Here is an 11,115-nt window from a genome sequence, read left to right as displayed (position 1 = left end):
CTTTACTGACAAGATGCGCGTTAAATATCGCATGCGATTTATCGTGCAGCCCTAATTTAAAATCATGTTTACTGACACACAATCGAAGCATCTACATTTTATTCAGGGCTCCAGACTGCGACTAAAACGGTCGCATTTGCGAGCAAAAATATTAATTTGCGATGGAAGTTTCTGCTGAGGTCGCCACTGGCGACTATATATATTTACATGTTATGACTTTAAAATGTGCATGTAATGCCTTTTTTCCTGATTGTTTTGCAATCGCATCACTTGCTGTGTTCACGTATTAAACTGAGACGACGCACATCAAAGTTTTAGTGGAAAAAATGGTTTCAAACAGCACTCATATCTGCTGAACAGCAGCGCTGACACACCTGATAAACGCAGCTCAGTTGTGCAGCGTGAGAGAGATCGAAATGACAGAGACGTGCAAGCAAAAGTGCAGAAAAGCAAAGTCTATTTCGTGCACAACTTGAACAAGCTACAATATCTTTATATCTTTAACAATTCTCGTTTATAATCATTACTAATATGGCTTCTTCTTATCAAGATCTTAGTCTATATGTGTTAATGCGGCGGCAGGTGCGATCGCTTTAGCGTAGGCCTGGGCAATAAAACGGTATCGATATTTATCGACGGTACACCTTCTTCGATATGGATTTTTCGATATAGTGCACGATATAGGCACGTACTATGAGCGACGCAGACAGCACACACAAACACAAACACATGCTGAATTGAGTGCTGTGCCTGCCTGTGATGAGGAGATTGTGAATAAAAAAAATGAATATTAGTCGAATTTAAAATAAACATTTGCCTGTGAATGTTAGCTGTGCATCAGGGAGCGTCATTAGTGGCGCGCGAGATGCGGTGATGTTTTGTTATGCATTCAAAATATTAGAGAAATATAGAAGCTCAATGCGGAGAAGATCTGGAATGGGTTAAAACCGAACCCAAGCCACTCACACAGAACGCATATTTAGCGCATTTTTAGACGGACAACTATGACTGCTGCACTCGCGTCTCACACAAGAGATGTATAGAAAGCCATGCAAAGTTAAAACGGTTTAAACTTTTAGAAAACACAGTGTGCTGTGTGTGCATGTGATTGAGCAGTTATAGGGTAGAAATTAAACTGAAATTACATTAAATCAGGATGTTTTAAAGGGGTCAACAGCTGCAAGGAAATTTTTCCTTTCTCTTTGCTGCAAAGAGCCAGACATGGTTTTATGTTTACACGGCGCAATACGCAACGCAAAGCGTAAAAACACAGTATAAGTCATTACAATCAGTAATTATGTACCCACTGGATGCAACAAATGCCTCGTTTGTAATGGGTTTTATTGGTTTTGTCTCGTCGCACCGGACACATCGAAACCATAGACTGTATGATGGAAACGCAGTATGATAAGGGTCGTAACATTTCTGTCACATGCTTGAGGTATTCGGCCAATCACGACGCACTGGATAGCTGGCCAATAAGAGCACACCTCGCTTTTCAGACCAATGAGACTTGTACAAATCGACGCGTTTCAGAAAGGTGGGGCATAGAGGAGAAACAATAATCTACATTATGTGGATAATAATGTGTTTTTTTAACTTTAAACCGCATAAACACATTGCATTAAACCAAATACACAAAATAATGTTCTTTTTAGCAACATCATATGACCCCTTTAACCAAGATTATGCTGCAAGATTTTTTCTCAACTACATTTAAGTTCCCAGTTCCTGCAATTTTGCAAATTTACAGTTAATTCCCATATATTCCCGTTTATTCCAATGAAAAGTTTTCAGTCTTGAAAATTCCCGGAATTTTGCAACCCTACTTGTGAAGATCATCTTGATGAACTAAACGTGTAAACATCACAACCTTTTATTGATCACCATGCATAATTTCTGCAATAATCCAAAAGCCAAAGGAACAATCCTACTGGCTTTTTTTTAAGAGAATAAGGGTGATGTTAACTTCCGGGTTGGCCTACAAACAAACGTCATTCCTGCAGCATGCTATTGTTCCAGTTACATTGGATCAGTATCAGTACAATTGATTCATACCATATTGTTGAGTCGGTCATCTAAGCTTCCGTTGGAGATGGTCCAGTTGTGCAGCTCCTGCTCATCTGTGCCGTCTTCAAATGGCGTTCCACCCGTCGCCATCATGAACTATCAGAACCTGCAGAAAACAACCAAATAAGCACTTACACAGACCTAACCTAAAGAAATGCACAACCCTAATCCACCTTCGCTGACAACTCATATACACCGCAGAGTTTGCGAATATATGCTCCCGAAATGTAATCTGTGTGACCCCAAAATATATTTTGAAGCATTTGTGCGAGTGCACATAATTGTTGTGGTGCAACCTGTCTTCATTTCTCTGCTAAACGTTCACGAATTACTACACAGTATGTGCCTGCTGTGAGCCGATACAGTGACCACTCCACCATTCTATCTGACGTTTCATAACCAATTAAGCTTCATCTTTACATTCTTAACTTTAATGCGTATTTTAGATTGGTTATATTAGCCGTCAATCACTTCCTTTCGCTGCACTCCGTTGTCACGTGACAGGGAGCTAACTCGGAACAGAACGTTTTTTTTGTTTTATTTCAGCCAATCTCTGTTCTGGACTTGCACAAACTGCATTTAAATCATTTTCCAAAATGTCATTTGTGTGGAAATATTATGAAGTCTGTAGAGACGTTGAAGAAGGACGCAAATAAAATAAAATAAAATACTGTAGCAGGCAGAACAAGCTCACTGATCACTATACGCGAAATATAGAAAGAAAATCCTAAATATTGAATTGGTAGTGGGGGTTAAAATTAATGTATTTCTGAGGGTAATTGACTGTCTTGACTGAGAATGTATATTGCTTATATAAAGAAGTAAGTGCAGCACTGCTTTGCTTACAGCGGTAACCAAGGAAACACTATTGCTGCTGTTCCATAAGCGCCACCTGCTGTCAGAGAGTTAGGGCGTGTTCACACTTGGCATCTTTTTTGACAAGAAAACGTTGACGAGCGCTTTTTTAGTAAAATAAAAAGCTGGCAGCGTTTTGGTTACAAATAGCAGCCGAGGGTGTCTTTTGTTGCTATAACAACAGCTGCAACAGTAGCCTAGCACTATATGCTGCAGAAATGTCGAGAAAGAGTCAAAAGTTGGCTCTTGCGTTGCCTTTTGAAGTTAACAGGGAGGTGAATGTCAGTTCACTTCATTATCTCATTTTCATAAAATAAAATGCTATAGTATTTAACTTTTCCACTCTATCGGCAAATGATGATTCTGAAAGAAAACGCTCCCGATGTCTGTTTGCTATAGCAACGAACGCTACTTCATGCATCTGATAAACCTCGCGCTCTTATTTCAAGGTTGTGGTTAATGCTGTGGTTATTTTAACAGTTTCCTCCGTACATTCAGTTCAACGACATTGTTAAAACACATTTATCATTCAATGGAACTGTGCGTATGCTTTAGACACTTACATTTTTGCTCCGTCCATGCAAGAAATGCGCAGCTGCTCGATTGATTCGAATATCTTCGGTGTGACCGATAGCCACTGAAAAACTACAGAAAAGTAAAACTACTTCACTTTAGCATTGCTGGCCACGAGTAGCCTACTAAGGAGAGATCACACATCAGCTGCTCAAAAAATGTGTCAGTGAGACGAACTGAGTGCAAGCGCAATCCAGTGACAGTCACAGGCGGTAAATAGTAGAGAAGGAGAGATGCGAGGGCACAAACACTGTTCAAGGTATCCATTAATTCGTGCTTGTAGTAATTTAATGTATATATATATTTTGAAAGCATTGAATCGCTATAGAAATCGCGATTCATTCGATTCTTAGCGTTTTAAATCGATTACTGTCCGAAATCGACGATTCACGATTCAAAATCCATGTTTCAAGATCAATGCATATGCATCATCAGGGTTTGTAATCGATGCATCGATAAAACGAGTGAATCGTTACACCCCTACTAACAAGAAATGAAGGGCCAAGTGGTGGCAAAGAATTCAGGATCAGGTTCAATTGTTTAAGCTTTTAATCATCAGGATGTTGCCAGCCCTTCCGTTCAATTGGCAGTTTTGATGCTCCTTAATATTCAGTGGATGCTCCTAAATTTCTGTTGGTGCTCCTAACTTCTTGAGGTTGGGAGCACCAGTTCTACCAAGTAAACAGAGGCGGACTTACCCCATTAGGCAAAGGTAGGCGACTGCCTTGGTCCCCCTAAAATGCTTTTCATACACGAGATGTGCATTAAGCGCTGACATGAGAATGGTTGCTTGTCCGAGTTGAACACACTTCCCTTGCATCCTGCTTGTCGCAAATGAAAATATCATGTATCTGAAGCTGTAATTAAATATTGAGCAACAGTGCATATTATATGTTTATTGTTTTAAATGCCGCTTACTCATTTATGAGAAGGACCCAAGTAGAGGACGCATACGCAGTTACTTGTTTGGTTGATATAATCCTTAGGTGTATAAATGTATAATTTCCAATTCATTATTTTTTCATTTTCATTTAAATTTGTAGTTAAAATAAGTTTATTTTAAAGTTTAGAATTAGACAGCTTTTGGCACACAGGCTTATGCTGGTAACTCATCAGTGGACTTTCCTCCTCAATATAGGCTATATTTTTCTCATTCTCACTAATTCAAGTTTTTATATGAATGAATCTCTGAAGGGAACCGACTGTCTTCAGAAAAGTTTTGGTGGCATTTTCATTTTATCTCATAAAGTAACGTTTATGAGCAGCGCTGCTTTGTTTACAGCCATTACTGGGGAAACCACTGTATTTCTGATGTTCCAAAAGCGCTTCCTGCTGGCAGAGAATCAGTGTGCATTTTCAATAATCCCGTCTGCAGTTTTTGTTCAGATCGTTTTAAATTAATATCATAATTTATACTTCCGACTCATTTTTTCTTAAAAAAAAAAGTGCTAAAATTGTGAGCTTTATTATTTTATAATTTATTTTGTTTTTGTGAAAACTGTAAATACAAATGCTATTTTGTGGTCTACAGCATGAAAGAAAGCCATTATAACATGTACATAAAAAAATGTAGAAACATTGGACACAACTGTGGGGCACCATTGCGCAGCAGCAAGCATCACAACAAAAAAGGAACCTCAAGGCTGATCTAGGTAAATGTGTGCAAATATATATATATGGCCTGATTCCTATATTTTGTCAGGGGCCCCCAAATCACTAAATCCACCCCTGCAAGTAAAAAGGTTAATTTCGACCCCTGCACCACGCGGCCACACAGCTTCTTGATGTGACCGTTCCATTTGAGGGGCTGAGGTTTGTTTGACCAGCTGCCAAGCAACATTTAACACGCCACACTGAGCATGACAACATTAAACTGAATAAACTGTAACATTAGATAATGACAAAAGTTCACCACAGTATTACAAATTCTTATAATGCCCTTAAAAAGTATTGTGCCAATACCATGGTGTAGTAATGGTAATACAATGGTATTTTGATATATAAAATGGTACTAGTCCACTTATGGTTCTCCTAAGGTCTAAAGAACCAAGTATTACCAGTGTTGGGGAAAGTTACTTTTAAAAGTAATGCATTACAATATTGTGTTACTCCATAAAAAAGTAACTAATTACGTTACTTAGTTACTTTTTATGGAAAGTAACGCGTTACGTTACTTTTGCGTTACTTTTTAAATCTGGACAGGGCTTGCTTGTTTGTTTTTGAAATAAAGTTCTATTTTTGGCAAATTAAAAAAAAGGGGGGGGGGGGGATAACCCCAAAATCCCAAATAAATGTTTATACTTGAAGTTAGTTTTGCAATTGTCATATTGTAAAAAAAATGTGGACATGAATTACAAAAATATAGAAAAAGCTCAATGAAATAATGTCTTCAACTCTTAAGCACAAGGAGACTTGCACTTTTAGACGTGATAAAATTCTAATATAAATAATATAAAGACTATTTATTATATAATATATCAAATATATTTTTGTTTGTAATCAGTATTCCACTCCTCCAAACAAACATACAACACTTCCAATTATGTCCATTAGATGCCACTCCTGTATGATTTGTCATTCCATTTACAGTGAAAATTTTTACCGCAAGGTGTCAAGAGTACAGTAGCCCCTCACTGCAGAACACAAGATCCAGGGGGCCTGGTTGGATCCACATCTAGGGGATGGAGATGGGTGGGTTTAGGGATCAGGGGGTGGAGACGGGTAGGTTAAGGTAAGGTGGGAGGAGTTGGATCTGGATCCAACCTCGCCCCCTGGATCTTGTGTTCTGCAGCGAAGACCATCTCTCAGAGTAAGCTGAAGTGATAGTCCACTCCAAATGTAGTCTGTCATCATTTACTCATCCTCATGTTGCTTTAAACCTGTGTGACTGTCTTTCTTCTCTGGAACACAGAAGATATTTTTTAAAATGTTGTTTTGGTTCCCATTGGCTTACAAAAACCACAACAGAAGTATGAAAAAAATAAAAACATTCTATTTATTTATTAAGGGGGCTGTGGAATAAAGAACAATGATAATAATTCTATATAAAAATGATATAGGAAGTATAACCCCCCATGCTATCTTGGTTAAACTGTAAGATAAAGCTGAGTGGAAGTCTAAATTCATGATATAGATTCACAAACATCTTTTTGTCATAATTTGACTCACATTCTCTGTGTATATCTGAAGTACCGATTTAAACAAATTCTAAACTTAAACTTGTTTATTTTAAATAATAATTTGTGTTTGCATTCAAATAAACAATACAAAATAGGATAAACATCCAGAAATGTAATGCATTAATTAAAAAAATTAAATAAAGCAAAGAAGGGCACTGCGGTTGAGATGGGACACATTCACACCTAAAGCATTCTGGATGTGAGGGCCACTGGATACAGTTTAGGAGAGAAGTAAATACATTCCACAACAGAGATCTGGATCTACAGTATATGCACTCCATTTAAGCTTCTTCCCTGAACTGTCTTTTTTCTTTTCTGTATAAATGCTCTAAAAATTCAATCCAAGCAAATAGAGGACTTCTGTTTTCCATCTTTTTTTGCAAATACCATATAGTGTTCTTGTGAGCATACAAAGAAAAGGACAGCTTTCCATCTTTTACTTACTATGCACAGACCATTTTAATAAAAAAAAAGGATAACAGAGCACAAGTAACAGAAAATGGCAGTCCGAGGAAGAGATACTCTATGTACAAGCCCTGAGGTATGTTCCCTCCTCAGAGAAAATTCTGTGCATGTTCGAGATTTAAGGAAAAAAAAAAGTGAGGGAGAGACAGACATTAAAGAACGAACAAGCGTGTAACTGAACAAGGCAATTCCTTGATCTAGAAGTGCAACTGTGCATCACTGTCTTTAACTGTAGAGGGAACATTTATGAACTTTACAAACAGTACAAGTCCTATTATAGGAATAAAATGGTCAAAAGGTCCATAGGTGCCTCTGAGTGAGCGTGGTCCGAGTTCAGAGGTTATCTGGGTGATATTGGGGTTGTGGAGAAGGAGGCAGGGTTTTGGGGCGAGTGGAAGGGGGAGGAGGGTGAGAGACGTAGAGGGCTGCAAAGGTCCCCGTTGTGTAGTTTCCACAGCAACTCCTCGTTCTCCATAGATAGCCGTTTGTTGACCTTTGACTCTTTCTGTAGGGTCTGCTGAAGCATGGCCTGCTCTGTGGAGAGCTGTCTACAGTCAAACAGGGAAAAAAAAAAAAGATTTGAAATCTTCTGCTTTGATCATTTAATACACTAATATTAGAAACAAATTAAACTCGACTTACTTTGAAAGTGCAGCATGTTTGTCCATCCTAGCCTTGTAGTCCTCGTTCTCCTGCTGGACTTTCTTTAAACACTCTTCTAGTTTCAAATTATCGTCAATCTGTGAATAATGATACAAACGTTAACGTATTATTTATTAATCAAAAACACATCATACCAGTGGTAAACCCAAAGTTAAGTTAAAAATTAAAATGCTCTATGTTAGAGAGTTTAAATATGGCAAGTTACAACAGGACTACAGTACTAGCCTTAAAGGGATAGTTCACACAAAAATGAAGCATTTCTTTATTATGCAGAACACACAGAAGAAAAGATATTTTTAATTTCTCGGCGTTTTGTGCATACAGTGAAAGTCATTTGGGTCCAATATCATTTTGAACTTATATGAAATTCATTTTATAGACAAAAACATTCTTCAAAATTCATTTTTTTGCGTTTCACAGTCAAAAGAAAAGGGTTTGGGTTAGTTTAAAAGGAAGAGTAAATAATTTTTGGGTGAACTTTCCTTTTTGGTCATAAATTATGAAATGGGAATAAAAGGAAGCTACTTGACAAAGGCAGTTGACCTGGCAAAGGCTAATTATTGATACAGTGACACAGGCAAATCTAACCAGAATGTCATGGGCTCACAATGCCATGAAGAGGCTACTGGGGCATCTAAGGCATATTTATGCATTATATCTGTGCATATTCTCACCAGTTTGTCCATCTGCATGAGCTTCTTGTCTTGCTGGTGTATCTGGTAGGTCTTTATCTCCAGCACGGCTCTGAGACTCTCCAGCTCCTGTTCCAAATACAGCGTGTGGGCGTCCTTCTGCACACAGAGAAACAGGTGTTTAGTTTGGGTTTCACGCCATCTGGGACTACAAAGTAGTACACGGAGCATCTCTACGGGTCACAGGCTTAGTATGTAACTAGCTTTACATGGTCAAGATGGTTAATCAGACGTCCCACTTTGCAGAAGAACTACGCAAATGTAAACATTTCTGATGGACTGTATTAGAAAGCAGTTCCTGGTGTCAGTGTTGTTATTTTTAACTAAAACTATTAAAAGTCATTTTTGTTCATTTAAATAAAGCTGAATTCAAATAAAATATAAATAATAGATGAAAAACTTGAACAAAAAATAGAAATGCCTTGGAAACTACGGGAAATAAAATAAACTGAAGTATTCAAATTACTCAAATAAAAATGAATTTAAGCCAAGTAGACAAAAACAAACAAAATTACTTAAATTAAAAATGAAAACCAAAAATATGAAAATAAAAGCCAAGTCAAAATGTTTTATTAATATTACCAGTAGTTTTGGGCTTGGGCTTGTCATACAAAATATATAAATAAAATCAGTAAAAAAAGGATTTAGATTCAATAACACCAACTGTTAACCAGCCCTGTGGTTATACTGAGAATAATACATATCATTGCATATGTCTTGCAAATTTTACCTGACTTTTGTCTGCCAGCGCTCTCCTCCGTTTCTCCTCTTCTCTGATTCTTTCTTTCAAAGCCTCGTTTTCTTCTGTCAAAGTCAGAATTTTCTCCTGTAACAGTGATTAAATAAACAATTACCAAACATTTTCAATTTGCAAATGAAGTAAATAACTGAATGCTATACATTTCGAAGTTAAAAAGTGAGTTAATTCATATTTAAGTTAGACGGTGATGCATACATTGAGCGTGGCTTCAGACTCTTTGAGTGTTTTATCAAGTTCTTGCATGTCCTGTTCATGAATCCTGCTGAGCTCTGGAAAAGGAAAAAAACTCAAATTGATCTTCCTCATCTGACAGAAAGATTAGATCAAATTCAAAATATAGTGCATTAGATGAAAGGATAAACAATAGGCCTTTTGATGACTGCAGTGAAATGACCTGCAAGTGACTCCTCATGTTCCTGTTTCAGTGTTGCTATCTGCTGAGTGTGTGCCACTTTCTGTTGGTTCCTCAGTGCTTCTTGTTTGTTCCTCACATCCTCCACCTGTAAGTGGAAACCATACTTGTCATCATCAGTCATTCATGATTAATTTAAACAGACTAAACATAAAAAAAACGGTGCACACATTCAGAAAATGCACTCACAATAAACCAGACATAGTATTGCATGATTAGAGCTGTGTGATTTGAATTGGTTAACGTGATTACATTCCACTTGTGATTTCTTTGTGATGTAAGCAATGGCAAGTCCAGGTAAGATCCTACCTGCTGCTGCATGAGAGCCCTGCATTTATCCGCCTCCCTTTGATAGGCCTCGTGGGTCTTGTCCCATTCTGCGGAGTAGAAGTCCTTCAGTCTTTCCTCCAGCTGCTGTAGTTCTTTCTGATGCTGCTCCTGTAGTTTCTGAAACAATGCCTCCAAAGATAAACGCACCTCTTCCTTCTCTCTCTCCAACTGCTCACAACACGAGACAGAGTTACCTGGCAATTAAGCGATAGAGAGGAGCATGTTAGGAAAAAGATGACTCTTGATCTTGTGGAACTCTCAAGACGACATAAACTTGGCTTTGTCTTAGTGCTTGGTCTGGATCTACATCTTGGCTCCAACTACTCTATGCATCTAACATGCTATGCCTGCTTGCTGGAATAAATGATGCCTTCTATCTTGCAGTTCACTACAACACTTTTTGGACAGGTCTTTGTCTGAGTCTGATCTGGACACAAACTTGAATCTGATCTTGATAGAATCTTGAACAGATTCTCAAAACCATCAGTACATTATAGATTCTATTGTATTGCTAGATTGTGACTATTGTTCTGCAAATTTTATTTATTTTTTAAATCTAGAACGTTATGTTGGTTTATACAATACAATATAGAATGCACCACTTGTTCAATTTTCTAAAGAGTCAGTAAAATCCAAAAGAAAACCTACAATGTACTTCTCTAAAGAGCCAGTAGAATCTAACACAATCTAGAATGTACCAGTGGTTCACTACACTAAAGAGAATAAAAACTAGAATATAACCCAGAATGTACATTTAAACAACAGTACATTTACAAACTAAACTAAAATAACTGAAACGGTTAACAGAAATAAAGCTGAAATAAAATAAATAAATAAAAAAACAACTTTGTTCTAGAGACAATTCTAGAAAAAAATAGAAATGCAGCCTTGGCAACTAACTGAAATAAAATAAGTTTAAGTTAAGTACTAAAATGACTAAAAATAAATTAAAGTTGAAAAGAAATATTAAAAAACACTCCAAAATAAAACAGAACATAACAAAAACCTAAAACTAAAATAAAAACATAAAAGCTGTATTCAATATATTAATAAATTCTAGAATACCATATAAATAATACTGATTTAAACCAAGAATGCATAGCTGATTCAATTCTA

The 11,115-nt window shown here is 37.1% G+C and overlaps 1 protein-coding gene and 1 pseudogene across 1 annotated transcript in view; both read right to left on the bottom strand.

Moving 5' to 3' along the window:
- LOC107554391 (pericentriolar material 1 protein-like) overlaps positions 1-2,172 on the bottom strand; it is a 50,425-nt gene extending 48,253 nt beyond the window's left edge. The window contains exon 1 of the mRNA XM_016236881.1: positions 2,059-2,172. Coding sequence (XP_016092367.1) covers positions 2,059-2,163 — 105 coding nt within the window. The 5' untranslated portion in view covers positions 2,164-2,172. The remainder of the gene's footprint in view (positions 1-2,058) is intronic.
- Positions 2,173-6,511: 4,339 nt separating this feature from the next.
- LOC107554390 (microtubule-associated tumor suppressor 1 homolog) overlaps positions 6,512-11,115 on the bottom strand; it is a 38,796-nt pseudogene continuing 34,192 nt past the window's right edge.

Source organism: Sinocyclocheilus grahami, unplaced genomic scaffold (genome assembly GCF_001515645.1).
Source record: "Sinocyclocheilus grahami isolate Dianchi unplaced genomic scaffold, SAMN03320097.WGS_v1.1 scaffold500.1, whole genome shotgun sequence".
NCBI lineage: Eukaryota > Metazoa > Chordata > Actinopteri > Cypriniformes > Cyprinidae > Sinocyclocheilus > Sinocyclocheilus grahami.
Note: the sequence above shows the minus strand (reverse complement) of the source record. Positions and strands in the feature narration are given on the sequence as shown.